Here is a 23,003-nt window from a genome sequence, read left to right on the forward strand (position 1 = left end):
TATCAAAATAAATATTTATTGACATTTGAAGCTTTATATACACCTTTAAAAGCAAATGTGCAAATGTGGGGAATTACAAAAATCACCCTAAAGCTTTTATCCTTTAGTAGGTATAAACAAATACTCAGGACCAGTAGTGCCACCACCATCAGAATAAAAAAAATGAAAGTCTGCCTGGGTGCATACAAGTAATTATTTTAAACAGATATTCTCTTTTAAGTTACAACTCTAAAAATATCAACAGGCCAATTGTATTCAGACAACTATTTTCCTCTTAACTTATGAGTAGTGGTATATAAATATATTTCCATCTTTTTGTCCAGCCAGCAAATGAGAATCTGTACCCGACCATTTTACAAAAGACCAGTTTTGGTCGGAGCTAGGAGGAAGAAGAACCTTGCAGTGACCTAGAAGCAAATCCCAAATGGCAATTGTTCCAGAAGTCAGGACTGCTGCTGCAAAATGATCTTTAACATCCCCTTCTAGGAACCTGATACCAAGCAGAAAAAAGGTAATTTAGATTTGTAAAACAAAAAATCAAACAAACAAACAAAAAAGCCAAAACCATGCCCCTAAAAGCATTGTCTAGGATGAGATTCTCTGTAATTGTAAGTGGCAACACTTACAGTCCCACAAACCTGAGGGCTTGTGTTATAGTTTTAGACATAATCACACACCTGGTCCCCACCTGTTCTTTGATGCATCTTGTACCACTTCCATACTTGCTCTTGGTTTTCCTGTCTCTCCTCACACTAGCCAAAATCAGACTCCCTTCAGTGGCTCTGCTTTTACTGTTCTCTCTCCCCTCTGGGTTCTATCCTCAGGTAGAGCATGGCTGAGTTTTTGTCATCGTTCAGGCCTGTCACTGTCATAGATAGGCCATGCCCAGTCAGCTTTATGAAGAAGCATACACACATATTTTCTGCGTCTTTTTTATATGATCTGTTCTTCATGCATTTTTCACAGTAAGATTATTTGATTTTCATATTTAGTGGGTATTCCCCTACCCCCTCAAAAAAAAAAAATTTAAGTAACATGAAGCAGAAATCTGGTTGTCCTTTAAAAACAATAGCACTTCAGTCAACCATCTGGGCTTGAATTCTAAGTTTACAAGAGTTATGTGACACTGGCAAGTTAATTTCTTCAGCAAAATAGGGATGATAAGAGTACTTCACAGAGGCTGGGGATACAGTTCAGCAGCATAAGTGCCTGCCTAGCAAGTGTGAGGTCTTGAGTTCAATCCCCTATATCAAAAAAAAAAAAGAGTACTGCATAGGACTGTTGTAATGTTGAATGAAATAATTCATGTAAAAGAAAAACAGCCCAATGCAATGGCTCACAGGAGTGCTCAGTAAAAAACAAGCTATTACTATTATTTCTTGTATGAAGACACAGTAAGTAAGAAAGTGCCATGTATGAACAAGGAAATGGATCAGACACTGAATTTGTCTTGCCTTGATTCTGAGCATCCTAGCTTCCAGTACTGTAAGAAATAAATTTCTGTTATTTATAAGCTACCTACTATTTGGTGTTTTGTTATGGCATCCCAGAGAGACTAACAGGTGTTTCTTAGAGTTTTGACACCAAATAGGTATTTAAGGTTTAAAAAGTGACAAGATAAAATAAAATAAATAAAAAGTAACAAAATAAATATTTGATCAGGTAGCTATCTTTACCCTCCAATTCTAATACTATCAGTGTGGTTGTGTCCTTTTATTTAGCTGGCATGGTGGTACACACCTGTAATCCTAGCACTGAAGAGGCTGAGGCGGGAGGGTGTTTGGGGCCCAGCCTGGGCTACACAGTGAGTTCATGGCCAGCCTGAATACCAATGAGACCCTGTCTCCAAAAACAAAAACAGTTGGGTGTGATGGCGTATACCTGTAATCCCAGCATTTGGGGGGCTGAGGCAGTAGGATCACTTGAGTTTGAGACCAGTCTGGGCTACAAAGTGAGCTCAAGGCCAGCCTGAGCTGCATAGTGAGATCCTGTCTCAGAAAGACAAAGGGCTGAAGGTTTAGCTCAGGGACACAAGCACCTGCTGGCAAGTGTAAAGTTCATGAGTTAGATACCCAGTACAAAAAAAAAAAAAGCAAGTTCTATGTATAAGAACATCCTACAATTAAAGTTCTGATGTTCTTGATAACAATATTTATAGAAGTGTCATGCCTGGTTAAGAAAATAAGCAAGCATTGCACAAGGTTGAAAGAAATGCATTGTAAATTAAGTTTTCTTATCTTTTTGAGTTATTAAAGCTAGACTTTGTGATCTTGATTTGTCTATTTTCAATTCTTGCTGTTAAATTTCTAACATTAATAAACAGAGTCTTTAGGACTTACACATTCAGATGTTTCCTGATTGACAATTTAATAATACCAGCATGTCTTTATAGTTCTATACAGCCCATAAAACTTGGTATGCTAATAGCTGTGCACTAAAGCAACAACTGCCTGCCTGCACAATGGAGTCCCAATCAGATTTCAAAGCAAAGATGTTTTCCTAAGTACCTTTACAAGTTCCTTAACATAGGTCAATAAAAATAACATATACTGTAAACCTTTGCGGAAAACATTCATTGCTTTGTGTGTATTTAAAACATTTTCCTATGGGGAAGATGCACTGTACCCCTAGGGATTGGGACATGGGGATTCAGGGATTTGCCTCAAATCTATGAAACTTCATCCTATTTCTTAACACTCTCATTAGGATCTATATTATCTCATGCATTCCACTTATCAGAATGACCCAAAAATGTGTTTGCACAGCGTCTTCCAAAATGTCACACCCACTGAGTGGCAGTCACACACACTTGCCTTCCAGCCTGCCCTTGTGGAAGACAGTACAGCATCACACCCGTGTTCAGGGTCGTTTTTGGGTTAATCACAATCAGCTGAAACACCGGGCTGCCCAAGGACTCAGTCTCTTTGGCACAAGGATGACTTAGCACAACAAACAGGAGCCCCTAATTTAGGAGAAAAATAACCAAATAGACCATGAGAAGTATGTTTGGCAGAGATAAAACCACAGCCAAGATTTAATCATTGGCTCCAACTCCATTTTTTCAGACAGGAACTCTTGAGACTGTCACCAGGCTGGCCCTCAGTGTCTCCGGCTCAGGGCTGTTTCCCGGCCAGTCTTACACCTCATGACTGAGCTTGACTCACCAGTTTCCACTTTAGATACTAGTCTCATAGCGTCCATTTGGGGGTTGCCAGAGGCAAAGGGGACACATATAATGTGTCAGGGCCTGAGTGTACACTTAGCACTCCCCATCTTTTTTTTCTTAGACAAGGTCTCATTACGTTGCTCATATTAGCCTCAAACTTATGATGCTCTTGCCTCATCCGTTGGAGAAGCTGGTATTACAAGTAATCACCACTGCACTTGGCAAAAATGAAAATTATTTTTTGAGACAGGGTCTCACTCTGTAGTTCAGTCTGGCCTTAAACTCACAGTGAGCCTCCTGCCTCAGCCTCCAAGTGCTGGGACTACCGGCCTGCTCCATTATGCATGGCTGCATTTTTTATTTAAAAAACAACTGTTCTCAGTTGTTTTAAACTGTTGTTTAAAACAGTTGTTTTAAACTGTTAAATGCTGTGCATTTAATAAAAGATTGAAAAACTATAGTCCAAAGCCCAATGCTGGCTTAATATTTATTTTTGTATGGCCCATGAGCTAAGAATGGTTTTCACATTTTTGAAATGGTTGGAAAAAGAGACTAGAAGATGAATACTGCTTTGCTGATCCCCAGCAATGCCAAGAAAAACATAAAAACTTATTTTGTGTCATGAAAATTGTATGAAATTCAAATTTTACTATCTATAAATAGAATTTAATGCAGCCACAACTATTTATTTATGTATTATCTAAGGCTGATTTTGTGCCATGATGGAATAGTATTACATTTACAACAGAGAATGTATTTTTAGTGGACCTGAAAGTATTTCTCTCTGGGTCCTTAATGGAAAAGGCATGCCAATCTCTGTGGTAAAGAACAGTGCAGTAACAAACTATTGTTTCAGTTGCAATTCTGTGGTAGAGCACTTGTTTTTCTTAGGATCTGCAAGGCCTAGGGTTCAATCCCCAGTACTGCACAGTAAATAAAGAAGAACAACAAAAACTATTTCTGAAGGTTGAGTGAGAAAATGTTACTAAGTATCTGTGTTAAATGTGGTTTTTTTGAGACAGAGTCTTACTATGCATTTTAATGATTCTCCTGTCTCAGCCTCCCTAGTGCTGGGATTACAGGTGTGCACCACCATCCCTGATCTTATGTTAAATGTTTCAATATCACATAAACATTAATGTTGTATTACAAAAGGTAAAATTAAACTCACATTAACTAAATTCTAAAGATGAATTCAATTCAATCCCTTTTTAACTAAAGGATGAAAACAGGCTCAAATTTATGTGATGCCTAGGCAGGTGGCCTGTAATTCTAGTACTCCAGAAGGCTGAGGTGGGAAAGGCAAAAGTCTGAACCCAGTATGGGCAACTTAGCAAGACTCTGCTTCAAAATTAAAAATAAAGATAAATAAATAAAGGCTGGGGATATAGCTCAATCCAAAAGCCCAAGTTCAACCTCCATACCACATTAAAAATATAAATATTTTTAAAGATTATGGGACAGATTTCTCTAAGGTCATACAACTTTTGTGTTTAATTTCATAGTTCCTCCTAAGCTAGGAAAGATACGTTCTTTGTATTCAGAGTCTCTGGCTGCTGATGCTTTCAGGGGCACCACTGACATCAGGCAAGTCAGTCTCCACTCAGCACCAAGCTTCTTACTAGTGTCTCCACTCATGGCTTCAAATTTGGACACTCATGGAGTTCATCTTCACTCCTGGACAACTACCTTCAACCAGCTCAGATGTCAAAACTAGAAGGTAGGCTAAGTTTATTAACACAATGGCTTAGCTGAGGACATTATGTCCTAAAAGAAAAACATGTCTCAGACCATCATCCTAAGAGTATCCATTCAATCATAAACCATTTATAGCAATGTGGCTGGGAGTCAAGTCTCATAAAAGGCATATTTCTTAGTACAGATTCAAAGTTGGGGTTAAAAGTTTGTCTTTAAACCATGTAGCCCAAAATTTGATAAACTAACATTTTAATCTATAAACGTGAAAAAATAAGCAACAGGAAGGGTTTGTCAATGACCACAGACAGTTATTATTCTCACTGGTGAGATCAATAATCACATGCAAGTAAACACAAAGTGGTCCTACATCATTACTTACCATTTCAGAATAGGCTTTGTGACAGACTGTAGCTTGGTAAGAATTATCAATGTACATCTTTTTCAGGAGTTGGCCACTTTTTAAATTCCTTAAATCCAAAAAAAAAGCTGATTATATTCTCCCAGCAAAATGGCTTTCACATAATATTCTTATTTTTCACAACATCTTTTAGGGGGTGACTGAGAGAAGGATGAAGGGAAAAGGTGCTTCAGTTTTGTTTAGTCACTGATTAGCTATAAGAAAAACTAGAGGTTAATAGTTTAATTCAACAGCTTAACCTTAGAGTGAATCTGCTAATCTTCTAGAGATAGCGTTTCCAAATTCCTTGAGAGGCTGAGTACGGTGTTGCATGCCTGTAATTCCGGCACTTGGGTCAGTCTAAATTACAAAGTGAGTTCAGGGCTAGCCGAACTGTACAATGAAACCCTGTCTCAAAACAAAATAGAACTGAACAGAACTGAACCAAATCGAACCGAACTGAACAGAACAGAACACAAAAAAGTAAAACAACAACAACAAAAAGCAAAACCAAATTCCTTGAGAAAAGTTTTCCATTATTTCTCTTTTTTAATTTTTGGTATGCAGGTGGAGCCTAGCTATCAGTGCCTTCACACTGATCCACATTCAAAGATCCTTTATATTTTGGAGCCCAGTACTTGCTAAATTGCTAACTTCCCCAAGCTGGACTCAAATTTGAGATCCTCCTGCCTCAGCCTTCCAGAGAGTTAGGATTATAGGCTTATATCCTCAAGCTTGGCCTATTTTGGGACAGGAATAGAATTCCTTTCTGTAGTCAGAAAAGAGGCAGCAATCTTATCACAAATTTATTAATTAATTTGGTTCCTATAATTATATGTGTGTATGAACACAAACACTAATTTTAGATTTGTCTTTGGTACAACAGGTTGCAAAAATTATATTCTGCTAGGTTCCTCTGAAGAATATTGACTTTATTTGCTTGTTTTAGTAAACATTTAACCTGAATGAATTAAAACTTCAAATTCTAAAATTCCAGTTCAGTTTTTTCAGCTTTACCTGGGCTGCATGAAGTCTGCAATGCAGTTTCAAGGTTTGGCCAGATATTTAGGGAATGGTTATACTCAGAACATAGGATTCGTTCCTTGGCTTTCTCCTTGTGGGATTTTTCTTTCTCGCTTTCTAGCTGCTATGGCTGCTCTGGACTCTGTCCTTTGGTCTTTTAATCCATCAGGACAGGTTTTTTACTAGGCCTTTGGTCACCCAGTGCTCAGCCTGGGGCCTTTCTCTTGGCTTAAAGTCCTAAGAATGAGAAGTTTCTCAGCTCCATTTTGTCTCCTTCTTTTTTGTGGAAGGTACATGCTGAGTAGTGAAGCCAGGGCCTTGTGTATGCCAGGAAAGTACTCTACCAATGAGTTACATCCCCAGCCCTTTTTTATTTTTAAGACAGGATCTCACTAATTGGCAAGGATGGCCTTGAATTTGTAGTCATTCTGCCTCAGCCTCCCTGCTGAGTAGCTGGGATTATAGGCGTGTGCCCCCAGGCCTGGGTCATTTCTTTCTTCTACATGTAGAAACCCCTCATTATCTTCCTTCTTTTTCTTGCTCTCTGGTGCCTGTAGACAGTTACTTTTTATAGTCTGCCTACAGATTGTGGTTGTTAGGGATGTTCATCTGACAGATGCTACTCAGCCATTGAGCAGAAGCAGAAATGACTATGCATTTTTGACAATAAAATTCCATTTTTATTAAAATAGAATTAGAATAGAATGGTCTACTTGAACTGATCTTTTTAACAAGCAGCTGATAGTGAAAGATAAAATAACCACACTCACATTTCTATATGGTCTCTTACTAATCTTTACACCCTGTAACATAGAGGCGTGTCCTCACAGGTAGATGAGGAAACTGAGGACCCAGAAGGACAGCTTACCAGATAACAATGTTGTTCATGGCAGTAGTACCAAGCAGAGCTTCCTGCATCCCTTGGACCTCAGCAAAAGTTAGAATAGTTTCTTCAGGAGACATCAAAAACTGTTTTTCCTTGCATCTTTATTTAAAACAGTATTAAAAATCAGTGCTTTGAATCAAAGCAGTTTCTAAGTAGTTACTCTACACATAACAAAATTATGCATAACAAAACTACACATAACAAAGATTAACCTAATACAAAAAAACCTTTTAAGCAGAAAATATGTATCCTAAACTTTCTACAACTGAATACGTACTTCTTTCATATTATATTTACTTGGACATATTACAAGTACCTCAGATTTATCACATCCAATATTAACCTAATAAACTTTCTCTTTATATCTCATTTCTAGACTGCAGAGAGAGCTCAGCAATGCAGTGCATGCCCAGCAAGCAAGAGACCCTGGGTTTGATCATTAGTACCAAAGAAAGCAAAAAAATCTCATTTTCTTAGCCAGGTGTGGTAATGTATGCCCATAATCCCAGCACTCTGGGAGGCTGAGGCAGGAGTTGGAGGACAGCCTGGGCAGCTCAGTAACATTCTCAAAATGAAGAATAAAAAAAAAAGAGCTGGGATGTGCTCAGTGTAAAGGCTGTGGATTGTAATCCCTAGTTCCACCAAAAAACAAAAGAAAACCCAATGTCTATCATTAGGAACATGAATAGGCAATAATAATAAAGGTGGTCTCAAGGCATAGCTCAGTGGTATTGCACATACTTAGCATGCGTGAGGCTTGGGGTTTAAATGTATTACATACATACATACATACATGCAAGGATACGGTAGATTGAGAAGATGCTATGAGCTCAGTTTTCTACATGTTGAATTTGAGGTGTCTGTAAGATGGCTAACAAACAGCATGCAGGTCTAGGGTTCCAGGAAGAATTCAAAGCTACAAATGTCTGCAATAGGCAGCACCTAGTTTGATGAAGCAGTGGTCACCACATACATGGAACAAGAGAAGGTCTAAAACCTTGAGGCACTCTAATACTGAAGGAAGAGACACACAGAGATTTCAAAGAAGGATAAGCGAAACTACATGTGCTGAGCTTTTCCACTCTGTTGATTTCATCCCTACCATGACTAGCTCCCACCTCTCGGAGCTGCCTCTCGATTATAATAACCTAGTGTTAAGGTGCACCTACAGACAGAGAAACAAGATTCTAGTAATGCATTTTCTCTGAAACTTGTAACACGCTTTTTCACCCAGCAGTCAAAATCGACCAATGGTTTTCTTACCCTCCATCTTCTGCAAATGTCATGACTTCTATTTGTTGATCACAAAGGGTCCCACTGCTATTAACAAGTCTCCTCCGTGTCAGGCCAAGCACAGCTTTTATGTTTCCAGATTTCAGTAGTGTTTGCTTTTCATTTCTATCATCAGAGAAACAAAGTAATGCCCTAAAGCAATTAAGGAAATTGGGGAGAAGTCAGGAGCAAGCCTTTGATATACCAAGTACATGTTTTTAATGGAAATTTCAGTCAAGGATGTCATTCTATTTATTTTTTGGTATTGTTATTTTAAAAAATGTCTTGTAGACCTAATTCAGATTCATTTAAGAGTACATCTGACTTATTTCAAGACTTATTTTGAACCTGAATTCAAAATAAGCCAACAAAGATTAAAGAAAATAAATAAAAAAGAAATCCCTTTTTAGAAATTACATACCTGATTTCTCTGATTTCCAAATTTCCCAAAGCTACAAACACAAGGTTATAAACTTCAGGTACTGGAATTATTTGTAATACTGGAACCTATATATAAACAAAAAGTAGACATAAGTAATATTTGGCTGCTTCATTTTAAATTAAAAGTTAAAAATTAAAACACTGTTTCATGTTTTCACTGTAGTAGGATTGTTTCTAACATTTGGAAAAATGTGAGAAAATTCAGAGAATACCCTTTTAATAAGCTATAAATCCAAAGAAGATATATATGCATAATTTTTTTCTTCTTTTTGGTAACAGCAGTAGAACTCTGGACCTCATGCTTGCCAGGCAGGCATTTACATCGCTGAGCTAAATCCCTGGCCCCTATAAGTGTTTAGTTAGTCCTTATCTTGAATTTATGGAATAAGCACTACTGTGTTGCTCAGGCTAGCAATGAACTTTTTTTCAAATCCATTTTATTTCAAGGAGAAAAAGAAAAAAAACTAAAATTTCAAAACATGACAGTCAGGGGGCAACAATGATACATACATTGTACATTGTCATCCCCAAATCATTTACCTAGAGCACAAGACATCTGCATTCAATTGGTTGAACAACACCAGCACAAAGCTTTCTCTTCAGTCAACTCAAAGAAATCAGTAGTGTAAGTATCTTAGCTATTTTTAATATACATATACATACACATGTTGTTTCTTTCAGCTTCTCACACTTACGTTTACACTGTGGGTCATATTTATTTCACTAATGAGTATGGTCTCAAGTTGCATCCATTTATCTATAAAAGTCTCACAGTTTATCCTTCCTTATGGCTGAGTAGTACTCTGTTGTACAGTATGAAAATGTGGTATAAAAATACCACATCTTTTTTATCTTGGGCTCAAGCAATCCTCAGGGTCTCATTATGCAGTTCAGGCTGGCCTTGAACTCACTTCTATAGCCCAGGCTGATCTTGAACTTGCAAAATTCCTCCTATCTCAGCATCCCAAGTGCTAGGATTACAGGTGTGCACAATCATGCCTGGCTCTGCCATGGCTTTTTAAGTAGCTGTAACTACAGGTGCACACCAAGCACCTGCATGTTAACACTCAAGTGCAATTCACACTTCTAACAACAGGGCAAAAATTAAGTAAATTGTAGCAAGCAAATGAAGAGATTACATAGTCATTTAAAATTATAACCTGGGCCAAGTGCAGTGACACATGCCTGTACTCCTAATGACTTGGGAGGCTGACACAGGAGGATCACAACACAAAGGCCAGCCTAGGCAACTTAGCAAGACCTTGTCTAAAAATAAAATACAAATAAGAAGTGGGGATGTAGCTGTATGGTAGAGCACCCTTGACTTTGCTCCTCTGTACCACTAAATTAATAACTAATTAAAATCAAGTTTTTATTCAAAAATTATATATTGGGATGAAAATATGGCTCACTGGTAAAGCACTTGCCTAGCATATGTCATACCCTAAGTTCAGTTCTCAGCACTGCAAGATAAAAGAATATAAAGTTTACTTCAGATGTTTTCCCCAGCTCCACAGGAGGCTGACGCAGGAGGATCACTTGAGCCCAGGAATTTGTGGGAGGTCTAGGTAACATAGTGAGACCCTCTCATTTCTGGTTTCTTTTTTTAAGAGTGGCTAAGCTGGATGTGGTGGTATATGCCTGTTATCACAGCACTCAGGAGGCTGAGGCAGGAGGACTGCCATGAGTTCAAGTCCAGCCTGGGCTACATAGTGAGTTCAGGGCCAACCTGAACTACAAGACCCTGTCTCAGAAAACCAAAAAAAAAAAGTGGCTAACTACTTTTAGTAATCTTCAATAAATTCCTCCATGAAAAAGATAAAGTACTTTTGATACCAGTAACTGAAAACAGAGAAGAATGAAGCCTTGGTTAGAGAACTCCAGTTTTTAATTAAAAATTTCATAGTATATATTTATGGTACATAATGACTATAGTCATTTTGGAATGTGTAGCTAATTCTTATTTCTTTTTCTCCTATCCCCAACAACCCCCTGCCATCTCTCCTCTTCTTTGTGTGTATATGGTATTAAATATTGAACCCATGGGCCACATCACTATCCTTGTTTTTTAAATTTTGACACAGTGTCTCACTAAGTTGCTAAATTGCTTAAATTGGGCTAAAACTTGCAATCCCATCTCACCCTCCCAGAGTGCTGGGATTAAAGATATACACTACCACAGTGTGAGATGCTATCTCTTAAAAAAAAAAAAATGGAAAAAGAAAACAAGCAACCTCTCTCCCCCTTTTTTTTTGGTCTTTTAGAGACAGATTTTTACTATGCAGTTCAGGCTGGTCTCAAACTTGTGGTCATCCTCCTGCCTCAGCCTCCTGAGGGCTGAGATTATAGGCTTGTACCACTATGCCCAGCACAAAACCCAATTATATGTTTAAGGGCTACGCATGTAGTCCAATGACAAAGTATTAGTATACACAAGGCCCTCAGTTCAATTTTCAGCACCTAAATAAATAAAAATAACTGTTCATTTGCTAAACAAATATTTATTGAGCTCCTCTGGAGAAACACAGTGCTGGAAGCTGTTAGTATAGTAGAGAACAAGACTGAAGTGTCAACATGTATCAAGAATATGTAGAAACAAAATATATGAAAAGCCAGGCTAGAAAATCATAGGCTGGGGATAGAGTTCAGTGGGCGGGCACCTTCCTGGCAGTCACAAGGTCCTGAGTTTGATTCATGGTATCAAAAAACTTAAGCACATCATGACTGCTACCATGTAAAATACATATGAAAGTAGACAAACCCTAGATAGAAACACTTCTAGAAAAGAAGCAGAAATAATTCTTTGGTAAAGGGTAGAGCATACAGGCATCAGCAAGTCTAGAAATCAGAACGCCCATGACAGTCTTAGCTCCTCTCATAGGTTTGGGTGAAATCCATCTTTGGAGAAACATATGTGTGTGAGTGCTCACAGTGTAATTGCTGTATGTTTGAAAATTTCACAATAGGATGTTGGAAAATAAACCTCTCTCTGTTCAGCTACACCTAGTCATAGATTCTAATTTTGTTACGCTGTCCATCTATATTATTACACAAGTGACTGCAAAGATGTCTTTTAGCTCTAAGATTCTGACTTACCTCTGTGAAGTGCCAGGTATGAATTTTTTCCCATTGACAAGGGTCGACAGGTTTCCAAAGAGAAACTACATATTCACAAGCAGTTATGATACATGGCTCTCTAAAATCAGCTTCTTCCCACCACATGACACTCACATCCACGGAACAGGAACTGGAAGGATTCTGATCCAGAATGCAAGCAACAGTTATGTTAAACAGATACCTAAGGTCTGTTTTTCCAAGAGTAAATATAAAAGTGATGAATTACAAGGGTGAGATAAAATACTAAGTAAGTGAGATTAAAGTTTTATGGCAGTCATAAGAAAAAGCTTTGTGGGTCTTATGCAATTAACAAAAACTGCCTGTAGCCATTCACATAATGGTGCATTTAAAATATATTACTTCAGAATGGGATAAATGGGATGTTACTCCAGAATGGGATAGGTGAGTATAACCACAAAAACTAAGCCCATAAAAACTTATCTCTCTGTAAATTAAACATCCTGATGAACCACACCTGGGTTGAAAAGGGAATAACTGAAACCATAACAACAGACCAGTGATGGCAAGCCTTGTAGAGATTAATGTCCAACTGTAACCCACAACCCACTTAGTTATCACAGAGTATCAACATTGCAATTAAACCTGAATATTGAGGTTTTAGTTTAGAAAAAAAATTCATACATTAACATGTTTTGTCTTAAAAGAAAAACAACGCACATGCTGTAAGTTCACCACCACAGCAATAGATCCTCTCTCATTAAGTCAGAGACAGAATTTTGAAGTTTTACCACCTGCAGAGCACCACCAAAACAGTATTTTCAAGAAAACTCAGAATCATAAGTACATTTATTAGAGAAGAAAGATTAAAATAAGCCCGATAAAGTAGTTTAAAAAGTTAATTTAATTTTACGCTATTTTTATTTATTTATTTTTTGGTACTGGGGATTGAACTCACGACCTCGTGTTTGCCAAACAGGCATTTACACTGCTGAGCTAAACTCCCAGCCTTAAAAAGTTAATTTTAAAAAAAGAAAACACAAATTTAATAATCAATATAATAAAAAACTAGAGACCCTGTTTCAAAAACAAAAACTAAAAACATGGATGGGATGAAGTAGTATAACAGCACTGAGTTCAATCCCCGTACTAAATAACAGGAAGCTTCAGGCATGGTAGCATGTATTTGTAATCCTACCACGCTGGGAAGCTGAGGTAAGAGGACTACAAATCTGAGACCATCATCGGCAGCTCACTGACTTAGCAAGACCCTATCTCAGAAAGGAAGAAAAGAAAAGAATAAATGGTCAGGGATGTACCTCAGTGTGAATCTTAGATTCAAACCCCCAAAACCACACACACACACACACACACACACACACACACACACACACACTGGACAGAAAGCTATAGCATTCAATTCTTTTTAATTTTCTTATCAGTGTTTAAATATTTTACATGTAACATACAAGACACATAATTAAAATATTCTTCTGACCTTTAACTTTGAAACCAATTGTAGGCTGCACAAGTTTAAGCTATCAGAAACAGGAAGATCTGCTGTTTCAGCCTGTGGGAAAGTAAGTCACTTCATTAATCTACAATTTATGTATTATGTCTCCCTGCATCACTTACACATCAAGATATCTACTTTATTAGTTATTTTCTCGGGTAACAGCACCGAAGTTCCACATGCAGTTGCTTCAGTGATGAAAAAATTAGGATCACTTCACATTTAAATATATATATTTAAATTAACCTTAATTTCTCCAGCATGAGCTTAACATTTACAAGGAAAGCATGTCAAAGAAACATGTTAAAATATCCCTAAATACTAAGGGGCAACTTGAGGCAGTCATATTTTCCGCATTTGTTAAGGTAATTTATTCTTTCAGAGAAAATTTCATGAAAGAAGCCATTTCTGGGTGTGGAGGCTCATGCTTGTAATCTCATCACTTGGGAGGCTGAGGCAGAAGGAATTCAAAGCCACCCTGGGATACACAGTGAGTTTAGGGCAGTCTGAACTACATAGTGAAGCCCTGTCTCAAAAACAAAAGACAAACAAAAAGAAGTTATTATACCTGTTCAACAGAATGTTTATGCCACTCCGGGCACGTATTTCCATAGAGCTGATTTTCTCTGAAAGTAAGTGACTCAGTAAGTAGTGGTGTTGCTTGGGTGCCAGAGTCATGGTCACAGGCAGTTTGTCCTCGCCCCCCTGACCCATGCAAGCTGGTATCCAGTTTTGGTGGGCTGTCACACTGCTTACTGTCCCTAGCAAGAATGACTGTGTCTGTCAAGTGAGAAGGTTGCGGGGTAAAGCAAATGTGTCCAACCTCAACAGACATTTTCTCAGAGTGTCCTTGGGAGCCAAAAGCAGGAGTAGTGCCTACAAAGGGGAACGTAGGCGGACACAGGTCTGTGGTCAGAGGGTCATTATCATTAAGTGCAGCAGTATTTAAAGGAGTAAAAAGCAATATGGATGAAGAAAGGCCCGGGTTTGTAGGCTGGCATTTTTGGTTTAGCACTGGAAGATGTGCTTTTTCTGGTAGAACCAGGTCCTCTTCCAAGTCTTCAGTGGCTGCATCTCTCTGTTTAGGAACTGGCTCCTGCTGAACGATCTGATTTCCCTCTTTCAGATGTCTTTCTCCATATGTTTTTGAATCAAGAGGCTCAATTGGTTTTTCTGAGCAGGACTTCAGTTTTTCAAGCTTCAGATGCCCAAAATCCTCATCAGGTAACTCAAAGTCTGTCATACTGAGAAATGGCAATGATTGCTTTAAATTCAGCATTCCGTCCTTATGAAATGGAGAAGCGAAAGCATCATCATTTGAAGCTAAAGAAGCATTATCGCTGGGAGAAAGGGATTCTTTTTGACAATGATCTTTCTCCCCTAAAATAGAAAAATAAGGAAAACAATAGTAATAAAACCCAACAAGAGATATTAATAGTCAACAAAGAATAAGTTTCTAAACCCAAATATAGTAGAAAATGTTCTTAACTTCTCCTACCCATAACTTCCATTTTTTCTTGGCTGGAGTTGAACCAAAGGCCTTCACATTGAGCTACATTCCTGGCCTTTTTTATTTTTTATTTTGAAATGGTATTTCAATAAGCCACTCAGTTGCTAGGCTAGGCTCAAACTTGTGATTTTTCTGCTTCAGCCTTCCAGAATGCTGGGATTTTAGGCATGTGCCACTTTGCTCCATCTGACTTTGGATTCTGGATAAAGAGTTTAAACGATCATTAAGTGGGTGAATAACTAGCAGCTCTTCTTTTGCAGGACCTAAAATAATGTAGTCCTGGCAGTGTTAACGGGACGAAGGAAGACTGGGAGACAGTTGCACCTTAACCACGGCTTGCTCTGTAACCTCAGGCAAGTCAACTCATTTTCCTGCTCTTTTCCTTCAGAAGGGAACTGAACTAAACCTCCCTCTCATCTCTAAAAATGATTCCAGCTAGGTGTGGTGCATGCCTATAACCCCAGCACTTGAGAAGCTGAGGCAGGAGAACTGCCACTAGTTCGAGGTCAGGCTGGGCTACACAGTGAGACCTTGTCTCAAACAGAAAATTAAATGAATAAAATAAAATAAAAACAAGTTTCTAGCAGGCTACTGGTGGATAACCTACAAAATGCTAACTTTTCTCACCAAAGAACTTATTTCTCCTTTCAAGCAAAAAGTAATTTATTGCTCTGTGTCTGGAATCCTATCATATTTAAAATATATCAAACTGATGAATGGATAAACAGACATGTGGTACATAAAGTAACAAATGTTATTCTGCCACAAAAAGGAATAAAGTACTGATACATGTCACATCCTGAATATAACTTGAAAATATGCAAAAATGAAATACAAAGTATCACATACTATATAATTCTATTTATATGAAATCTCCAGAATTGGGAGCTCCATAGTGTTTGGTTGCTGCTTGAGGGTGGGGGCTGGAGGGAAGAAAGACTGTAAGAATCAGCTACTTACACAGTATGAAGTTTACTTTTGTTGAAAGTGTTTTGGAACTAGAGAAGAATGGTGCTTGTATAACATTGTAAATGTGTTAAAAACCATTGAGGGCCGGGGATTTAACTCAGCAGTGTGAGCGCCTGCCTGGCAAGTGCAAGGTAGTGAGTTTGATCCTGGTACCAAAAAACAAACAAAACAAAAAACCATTGACTTATTCCTTAATTTAAAATACTTAATTTTATGTTAGGTAAATGTCACCTCAAAAAAAGGCTTTTATTTTATTTTTTCTCCTTCAAATCTATTTTAAAAAGAGAGGAAAAAAACTGCAGAATTTCAGAACACAATAATTAGGGGGGTAATAATGGTTTAATGCATTATGCATTCCTTACACACACACACACACACACACACACACACACACACACACAATATATATATATATATATACATATATATTTATACATATACACACTATATATATATATATGAAAAAGTTTTTAAACGTAGCTGCAGGTTACTAAGATCACAGCAGATTACTACAAAGTCTAGGAAAATGTTTCTAGATTATTACTAGACTGCATATTTGATTTCTTTGTATTCTTGTCTTAAACGATGACAATGAAAAACATTAATATTATTTTAAAATTAATTTAATGAATTATAGCTCATAAACCAAAAACTATGTTTGCTGATACAGAGCAGCCTGCTGCCTATTTTGGAGATTAAAAAAAAATTATGGAAACAGTCATATTTACATATTGCCTATGGCTATTTTGCACCAACCTGGGTAGTTCAGACAAAGAGAAAGTAAAATATTATCTTTACAGGATGTTAGCTGATCTCTTGTTTAAAACTATGATAATGCTATACGGTGGAAAATCTCTGTAATCCCAGTACTCAGGAGGCTGAGGCAGGAGGAATGCTGCAAGTTCCATGTCAGCCTGGGCTACAAAGTGAGTTCAAGGCCAGCCTGAACTACACAGCAAAACCTTGGTGCAAAAAGACACCCCTCCCCCACCAAAAAAGACAAAAATATAAATCGATAAAAAAGCCATAATGAATGATCCAGTTTTGGCACTCAGTTTATCAGATATAATTAGCTACTGAGAAAATGAATAAAAAGTTTAAATCATAATATATCCTTACTTGCTGTCCTCCAAAACTGTGTCTGCAAACATACTATGTATTAGATCCAAAAAGTTGTTTGGGCCTTTTTACTGCATGATCATTTCTAAGAGGTTTTCAGTAGACTCTCACTCTAGATAAGTATCCTACCACTGAGCATACCTCTAGGCCTGGATTCTCTAACAAAATAATTTTATTTGAAAACACTTCCTATATTAGGATATATAAAGATTCTACCTGCAATGAAATATGTGCTGTATCTGAATAGAGACTAACTTTGGTAAGCATCCAACATATTTTCCTTTGCAGTGCTAACTTTTTCAATCACATTAGTAAAGGAAAAATGACTCAAAAAATTTTAAAAACCCGTATGAGTGATGTTTGGTATCATTTTAATTAATTAAAGTCATTCTCCAAGCCTTACTTTTGAAATGTAATGGTAAAAATAGACTATCTTGGATGGGCTGCTGTGCTGATACAGTGAGCTATTATATGTACAGCACTGTGTGTTTGTGTGTTTCTCTCTGTGTGTCTGTGTATGTCCTGGCCACTTAACTACTAAACTCAGGGCTTCACACTGAGTAAAACCTCCAACTCATTTTTTAACTTTGAGTCAGACTGTTCTTAAGTTGCTCGGCTGCCTTGGCTAGGCCTGAATTGTGATCCTCCTGTATCACTCTCCCAAAGTACTGGGATTTCAGACCTCACTGAACTTGGTTGTATACAGCATTTAGAAAGCACCACCACACAGTAATTATTAGCTATCACCATCATCATCAAACATAATCGTAGTTACTTTTAACTCTCTTCTTACCATAAATAACTGCTTTTTCATCCTGATGTTTGTACAAGGTAACTTCTTCAGACTTGTTAACAGTAACTATGCTGGAAGCTGGCAAAAGCAATTCACAATCTAGTGCTGGAGTGCTGACTGATCTTCTTTTCCTTCTGTTTCTTCTACCACATGGCTGTGAAACAGCCTTCCGAGAACAGTCATCATCTCCAGCAGGTCTAGCAGGAGAGCTGACTTCAGCTAATGAGAGAAATTCCAGAGGAATTTTTGAATGTGGGTGAACCATGCATGTATCTGACATCCTAACTTCATTCTGGTCAGTTTCTTCATTGGAAAGCTTTAAATCTTTAGTTGCTTCCTTAATTTTATTTTTAAACTCTTTCTTCTTGGTACCCAAATGACTTTGAATGACAGCTTCCAGGGCTACCTTCCTCTTGTAGTTTGACATGTGACGCGTTGTTCTAACATAGTATTCTGCAGGAAATAGAAGGCCCTCAAGCATCGTGTAAGAATGTATTTGATTTTCTGTAGAAACAGTAGAGACTGCCCTAAGGCTAAGATTTTCAGGTTGACTTAGAACTTCATCTTCCTGAGGATTTATACTTCTACAACTGAGAGTATTACTGGGAGATTTTAAAGATTTCTCTGTATGATTGTTTTCATTTATCTGTTGGCTTTTATCTGCTGATGAGTTATTGTAAGTGAGTTCATTTAGAGAACATGAATTATCTGCCTCTAAATTAGAACTTTTAGGCAGTTGTCTCCTTGTGCTTATACCTTCATTTAATACTGAATTATCTGTGCAAACAGTCATTTTTATCCCTTGTGCTTCCAGACTTATGGATGAAACGTTTTTAAACCCCTGAGAAGTAAGTTCATAGTAGTCTTTAGGAGGCGTATGTTCAAGGTATCCACTGTTACTGCTGTCCGATAAAGTATGCAAAGGAACTGTAGTCTCCTTGAAAAATTTATTTCCTCTTGAGGCTGTATCAACACCTCTTTCTGACTTGGCAGTTGGTGGGATGAATTCATTCTTTTCATCATCTTCTGTAACTGGTAGTGAAAAATCTGGAATTTCAGATTTAGGACTCAAAAGGTAAGTTACTTCAGTTACTGGTAACTTAGAATTTTCATTATTGATTGCCTCCTGTTTCTTTACTCTTTTGCCAGAGAGTATGAGTGAACTGATGTCAAAGACATCTTTTCTTTCCTGTGAATTAAGTGTTCTCTTTGGCTGCTTTTTTCTCCCTGGCAGCTCAGTCTGTCTTTTTTCACCAACAGGATCACTGTCCTTGTAGGGTGAATGTTCTTGGGTGTCACCTGTCCCTTGTAAACACAACTCTTCTCCAAGGCCATCTTTATAGTTTAAAGATTCAGTTTCAGTATCAAGTGTCACGGATGTCTTTTCTCCAGTTTCCTCATCGACATGGGTACTGATCTGTAATTTTTCACAAGGAGATCTTTCATTTTTATATTCTGAGGAGAAAAAAAATGTGTTAACTAAGTTTCTTTTTAAATTCAAACAAACAAACAAACAAACAAAACCCCACATTTATTTTAAAATATTATAGGGCTTTTGGGTATGCTGGCATACGCCTGTAATCCTAGCACTTGGGAGGCTGAGGCAGGAGGATTGCTACAGAGTTTGAGGCCAACCTGGGCTACATGGTGAGCTCCAGGCCAGCCTGAACTACATAGTAAGACCCTGTCTCCAAAAGAAAAAAAAAAAAAAAAGAAAGAGAAAAACAAAACACAGAGACAGAGACAGAGAGACAGAAACTGAGAAACACGCTGAAGGGCTGGAAGTGTATCTCAGTGGTACAACACTTGCCTAGTATGTTTAAGACCCTGGATTCAATTTCCAATACTGTAAAAATAAATAACTAAATAAAAATATTATATATATATATTTCCAAATATTTATTTTTAGAAGACTCAAAAGCATATCACTGAGACATATCAATGTTCAAGTCTTAAAGATTCTAAGAACGATAGATTTTTAAGTAAATGAAAACAAAACATTTTCAATCTCCTCTAATTTCTTCTGGTGCTGGGGCCTGACCTCAATGCCTTGTGAATGCTAAGCAAGTGTACCACCACTGGAGTATATATATTCCCAAGCCCACTTAATATTTTCTCAGGTTTCTTACCTTTGTTCTTTCTTTTTTTTGCGGGGGGGGGGGGGGCTCAAGTAATTTGAGCACCACTATCTCATTTCAATAGCTACCAACTTTGCAACACATACTGATCGCATTCCGTGTAGAGGATTTGTACGTGTACATAACATTTGTCCTCTTCCCCTTCCCTCCTTCCAACCTTTTTAAAATTTTTTTCCTGGTACCAGGGATCAGACTCATTGCCAGGCAGGCACTTGTGCCTCTGAGTTAAATCCCTGGCTCATTCCAGCCCTTCTTACTATTGCTTTTTAAAGAGTATTTTCTTCTGTGCATATGTGCATCTTGGTTTAAAAAATTATTCCAATATTTAAACCTTAAATATAGTTTCTAAAAGTTGAAGAAAAATGAGCAACTAAATAAAAAACCCAAGTGGAAGTAGTTTACTGCTTTAATGTTATAGCATATGAATTTACGTTAAATTAGAAATCTATTGCTTCTTATCCACTGACTGTGGAAAAAGAATGATAGGCAAATAAATGAACTTGAAACATAAGTGACTACAAGTATAAGTGACTTACCTGAATTGTTTAGCTGTGGTGAGATTTTATGCTGAAGTGAGCAATCCTGCTCTGTTTTCTTAATAGAATTCTTAACCTTCTCAGCTCTTTGGGCACGCTAGAGAAACCAAAAGAAGCTCAAGAAAGAAATTTCCTTTAGGGTTTTATTACTGTCAGAAACTTTTTAAAACTGTCTGTATAATACCCTAATTTGAGAGAATACAGTTCACTTACCTGAAGACGGGCCAGTGTCTTGGTGTATTCCCTTTTCAAAAATGCTAATTTTTCCTTCAACTGGAAGAAGAAAAACACCAACCATAGTGAGTATTGGAAAGGTGGAGTTGGAGGGAAGCAATAGTTTCTATCACTTAGAAGCAGCAGTCAGTGCTCAGCAGGATTCCTCAACTTCCAGGAGAGGAACCAAGGCACCCAGACTATTTCCAGTTCTCACAAAGCAATAAGCTTTTTACTCTCCAGACCTTTGCATAAACCATTTCTGTCTCCTGGAACGTTTCTTTCCTTTGTCAATTCCTATAGATTCCTCAAGAGTCAGTTTAAGATTTTTATTTCCTTGGGGCAGAATTCTAGGTTGTTCTCCAAATCCAGGCGAGACTCCCCATCTTTCCTTTGTTCTTCCTTTATCAGAAATCTTTACTGTATCACAGTATGTGGTCTGTGACTTCCCTGTTCTCCTGCATGGCTATGAAGATAACAGGAATTATCACCTTAATTCATCAAGTGTCAGTTAATGGTCAGGTATTTAGATACTTGCAGATGCTAGAGACACAAGGTGAAGAAGGCAATTTGCATACAATATACAAGAAAACAAATGAATTTTACAGTATAACAAATACTTAAGGGTGATATGAGTGGCTAGGCTCCTGAATGGACTGCATCAGGTAGAGTAGTTAGGAAGGCACTTCTGAGAACTTTCTTTTTTCTTTTTTGAGAAGGCCCAGGCTGGTCTTGAACTCGAAATGATCCTCCCACCTCAGCCTCAGCCTCCAGAGTGCTGGGATTACAGGCATGAACCACCACACCCTGCTCTGAGAACTTTCTTGAAGCCTAGATCTGAAAAGGGCAGGAGCTAATTTTAGGGAGATTGGGGCATGGGAACCACAAATGTGAAAAAGCTCTACGGTGGAATGGGCTAAGTGTATTTGAGGATCACTCCAAACACCAGTGAAATAGGAATTTTCACAACTGAATTCCCAGCTAGGCATACGGTAGGTATTCAACAAAGACTTTCTGGAACTAAGTTAAATCAAATTACTAGTCTCTGAAAGTTTATATTTCCTTTGTTTCTCTGACTTCTGTGACTCAAAGGATAATTCGAGTAGCAAAGTCATCCAATTTTTTTTTCTTTCTAGGAACCTGTTATGAAAACTCACCCTTCCCTAAATCATGCAGTTTACAAATACAATTCAAATCCTAGCAGCAGATGAGCAATAGTCTGTGTTCTGCATCTCTTTATTCTCACCAATCTTACCAATATCGAGGAATTATCGTGTTTATCATAAATGATCTTTTCACCCTAACAGCAGGTAAAGTAGAGTAAGATTTACAAGCTGATTTGAATGTGAGTTCGGCTCGGTTTAGACCAGCAAGCAAATTCCGGTTAAGAGTACAAGTGCCTGGAAACAAAGACTCTATAAGTAGATTAATATTTTAAAAAACCGGTACACCTCCAAGCTACATATTAATGTATAAGGTTTTTTTTTTTTTTTAAGGACAACTATGTCCTAATGTGGCTGTCAAACGCAGAATAATACTAATATTGCAAACCCACTCGGATCACACTGTTTATGAACATTCCTCTATTTGATAAATACGTACTGTCTTTAGGTGGTCAGGGATACTCAGCCGCTAGCCCTAACAGACACAAAAAGATCTGAAAGTATCAAACTGAAAAGATTTGATTGGGTGGAGTGAGAGAAATCAAGACGGTGCACGTGGGAGGGTTAAAGGAGAGGAAAAAGACAATCGAAGGGCATTCAAGTTTTGCCTATAACGTTTTGCATTTTGTTTTATGCATTGCTACAGTAATGAAAATTTGTTTTCTAAGCACCACCACGTAAATGCGCCAATCGCCTACATTTTCACTTCCTGTGCCCACTCAGACTTGTGAATGCAAGTCTGAGGATATTGCTGCCGCAGGCCGCGAGCAAAGCAAACCAAGCCTCAAGTCTGGAAGGGGGGTCAGAATCTCCAGTCAGCCCTCTGCACCTTTTCCTTCTCCGCACAGCTGAGGGGCTTCCAGGGAGGCTCCTCCATCCGGATGGAGGCCGAACGAAAGAGCAGCCGTCGCCGGTCCTGGACCTACAGACACGGAAACCCAGCCAGACTTGGGTGCAAAAAGCACCCGGGAAGGAAAGAGGGACCGGGAAAGCCCTCAGAGCTCAGTCAAACAGCCCACGCGAGCCACAGGCGCCATCAGCTCCAGCCAATTAAAGACGCCGCTGGGTTTGCGCACGCGCAGCCGGTGACA

General features: G+C 38.1%; 2 protein-coding genes across 3 annotated transcripts in view; one reads left to right on the plus strand and one right to left on the minus strand.

Moving 5' to 3' along the window:
* Ubfd1 (ubiquitin family domain containing 1) overlaps positions 1-1,517 on the plus strand; it is a 44,319-nt gene extending 42,802 nt beyond the window's left edge. Inside the window, exon 8 of the mRNA XM_063226674.1 lies at positions 324-1,517. The gene's annotated coding sequence lies outside the window, so the exon portion shown is untranslated. The remainder of the gene's footprint in view (positions 1-323) is intronic.
* Positions 1-22,985, minus strand: Palb2 (partner and localizer of BRCA2). Of its 2 annotated transcripts, XM_013142222.3 has the most exons (13): positions 22,742-22,983; positions 20,750-20,809; positions 20,537-20,633; positions 17,863-19,317; positions 14,040-14,851; positions 13,457-13,528; positions 11,980-12,141; positions 8,864-8,949; positions 8,434-8,595; positions 7,153-7,269; positions 5,244-5,331; positions 2,814-2,962; positions 1-490 (listed from the first exon to the last, which is right to left on the minus strand). In XM_013142222.3, exons 1-13 carry the CDS (start codon positions 22,787-22,789, stop codon positions 280-282), a joined length of 3,519 nt encoding a protein of 1,172 aa, XP_012997676.1. In that variant the 5' UTR covers positions 22,790-22,983; the 3' UTR covers positions 1-279. The 2 variants fall into 2 exon arrangements, with proteins under 2 accessions (XP_012997676.1, XP_012997677.1); XM_013142223.3 differs by lacking the exon at positions 2,814-2,962 and having other exon boundaries at positions 305-490; positions 22,742-22,985.
* Between the last annotated feature and the right edge of the window lie 18 nt (positions 22,986-23,003).

This window comes from Cavia porcellus, unplaced genomic scaffold, assembly GCF_034190915.1.
Source record: "Cavia porcellus strain 051 isolate PalLab524CR breed Dunkin Hartley unplaced genomic scaffold, mCavPor4.1 scaffold_16, whole genome shotgun sequence".
Lineage (NCBI taxonomy): Eukaryota > Metazoa > Chordata > Mammalia > Rodentia > Caviidae > Cavia > Cavia porcellus.

Bases quoted from the DNA above. Each gene is read 5' to 3' on its own strand.
- Palb2 (XM_013142222.3), bottom strand. From the start codon at position 22,789: ATGGAGGAGCCTCCCTGGAAGCCCCTCAGCTGTGCGGAGAAGGAAAAG. The intron at 20,634-20,749 runs GTAAGTGAACTG...TGGTTTCTCTAG, and splicing joins AGACACTGGCCCGTCTTCAG to CGTGCCCAAAGAGCTGAGAA. The intron at 12,142-13,456 runs GTCAGAAGAATA...ATTCTGGATCAG, and splicing joins AATTGGTTTCAAAGTTAAAG to AATCCTTCCAGTTCCTGTTC.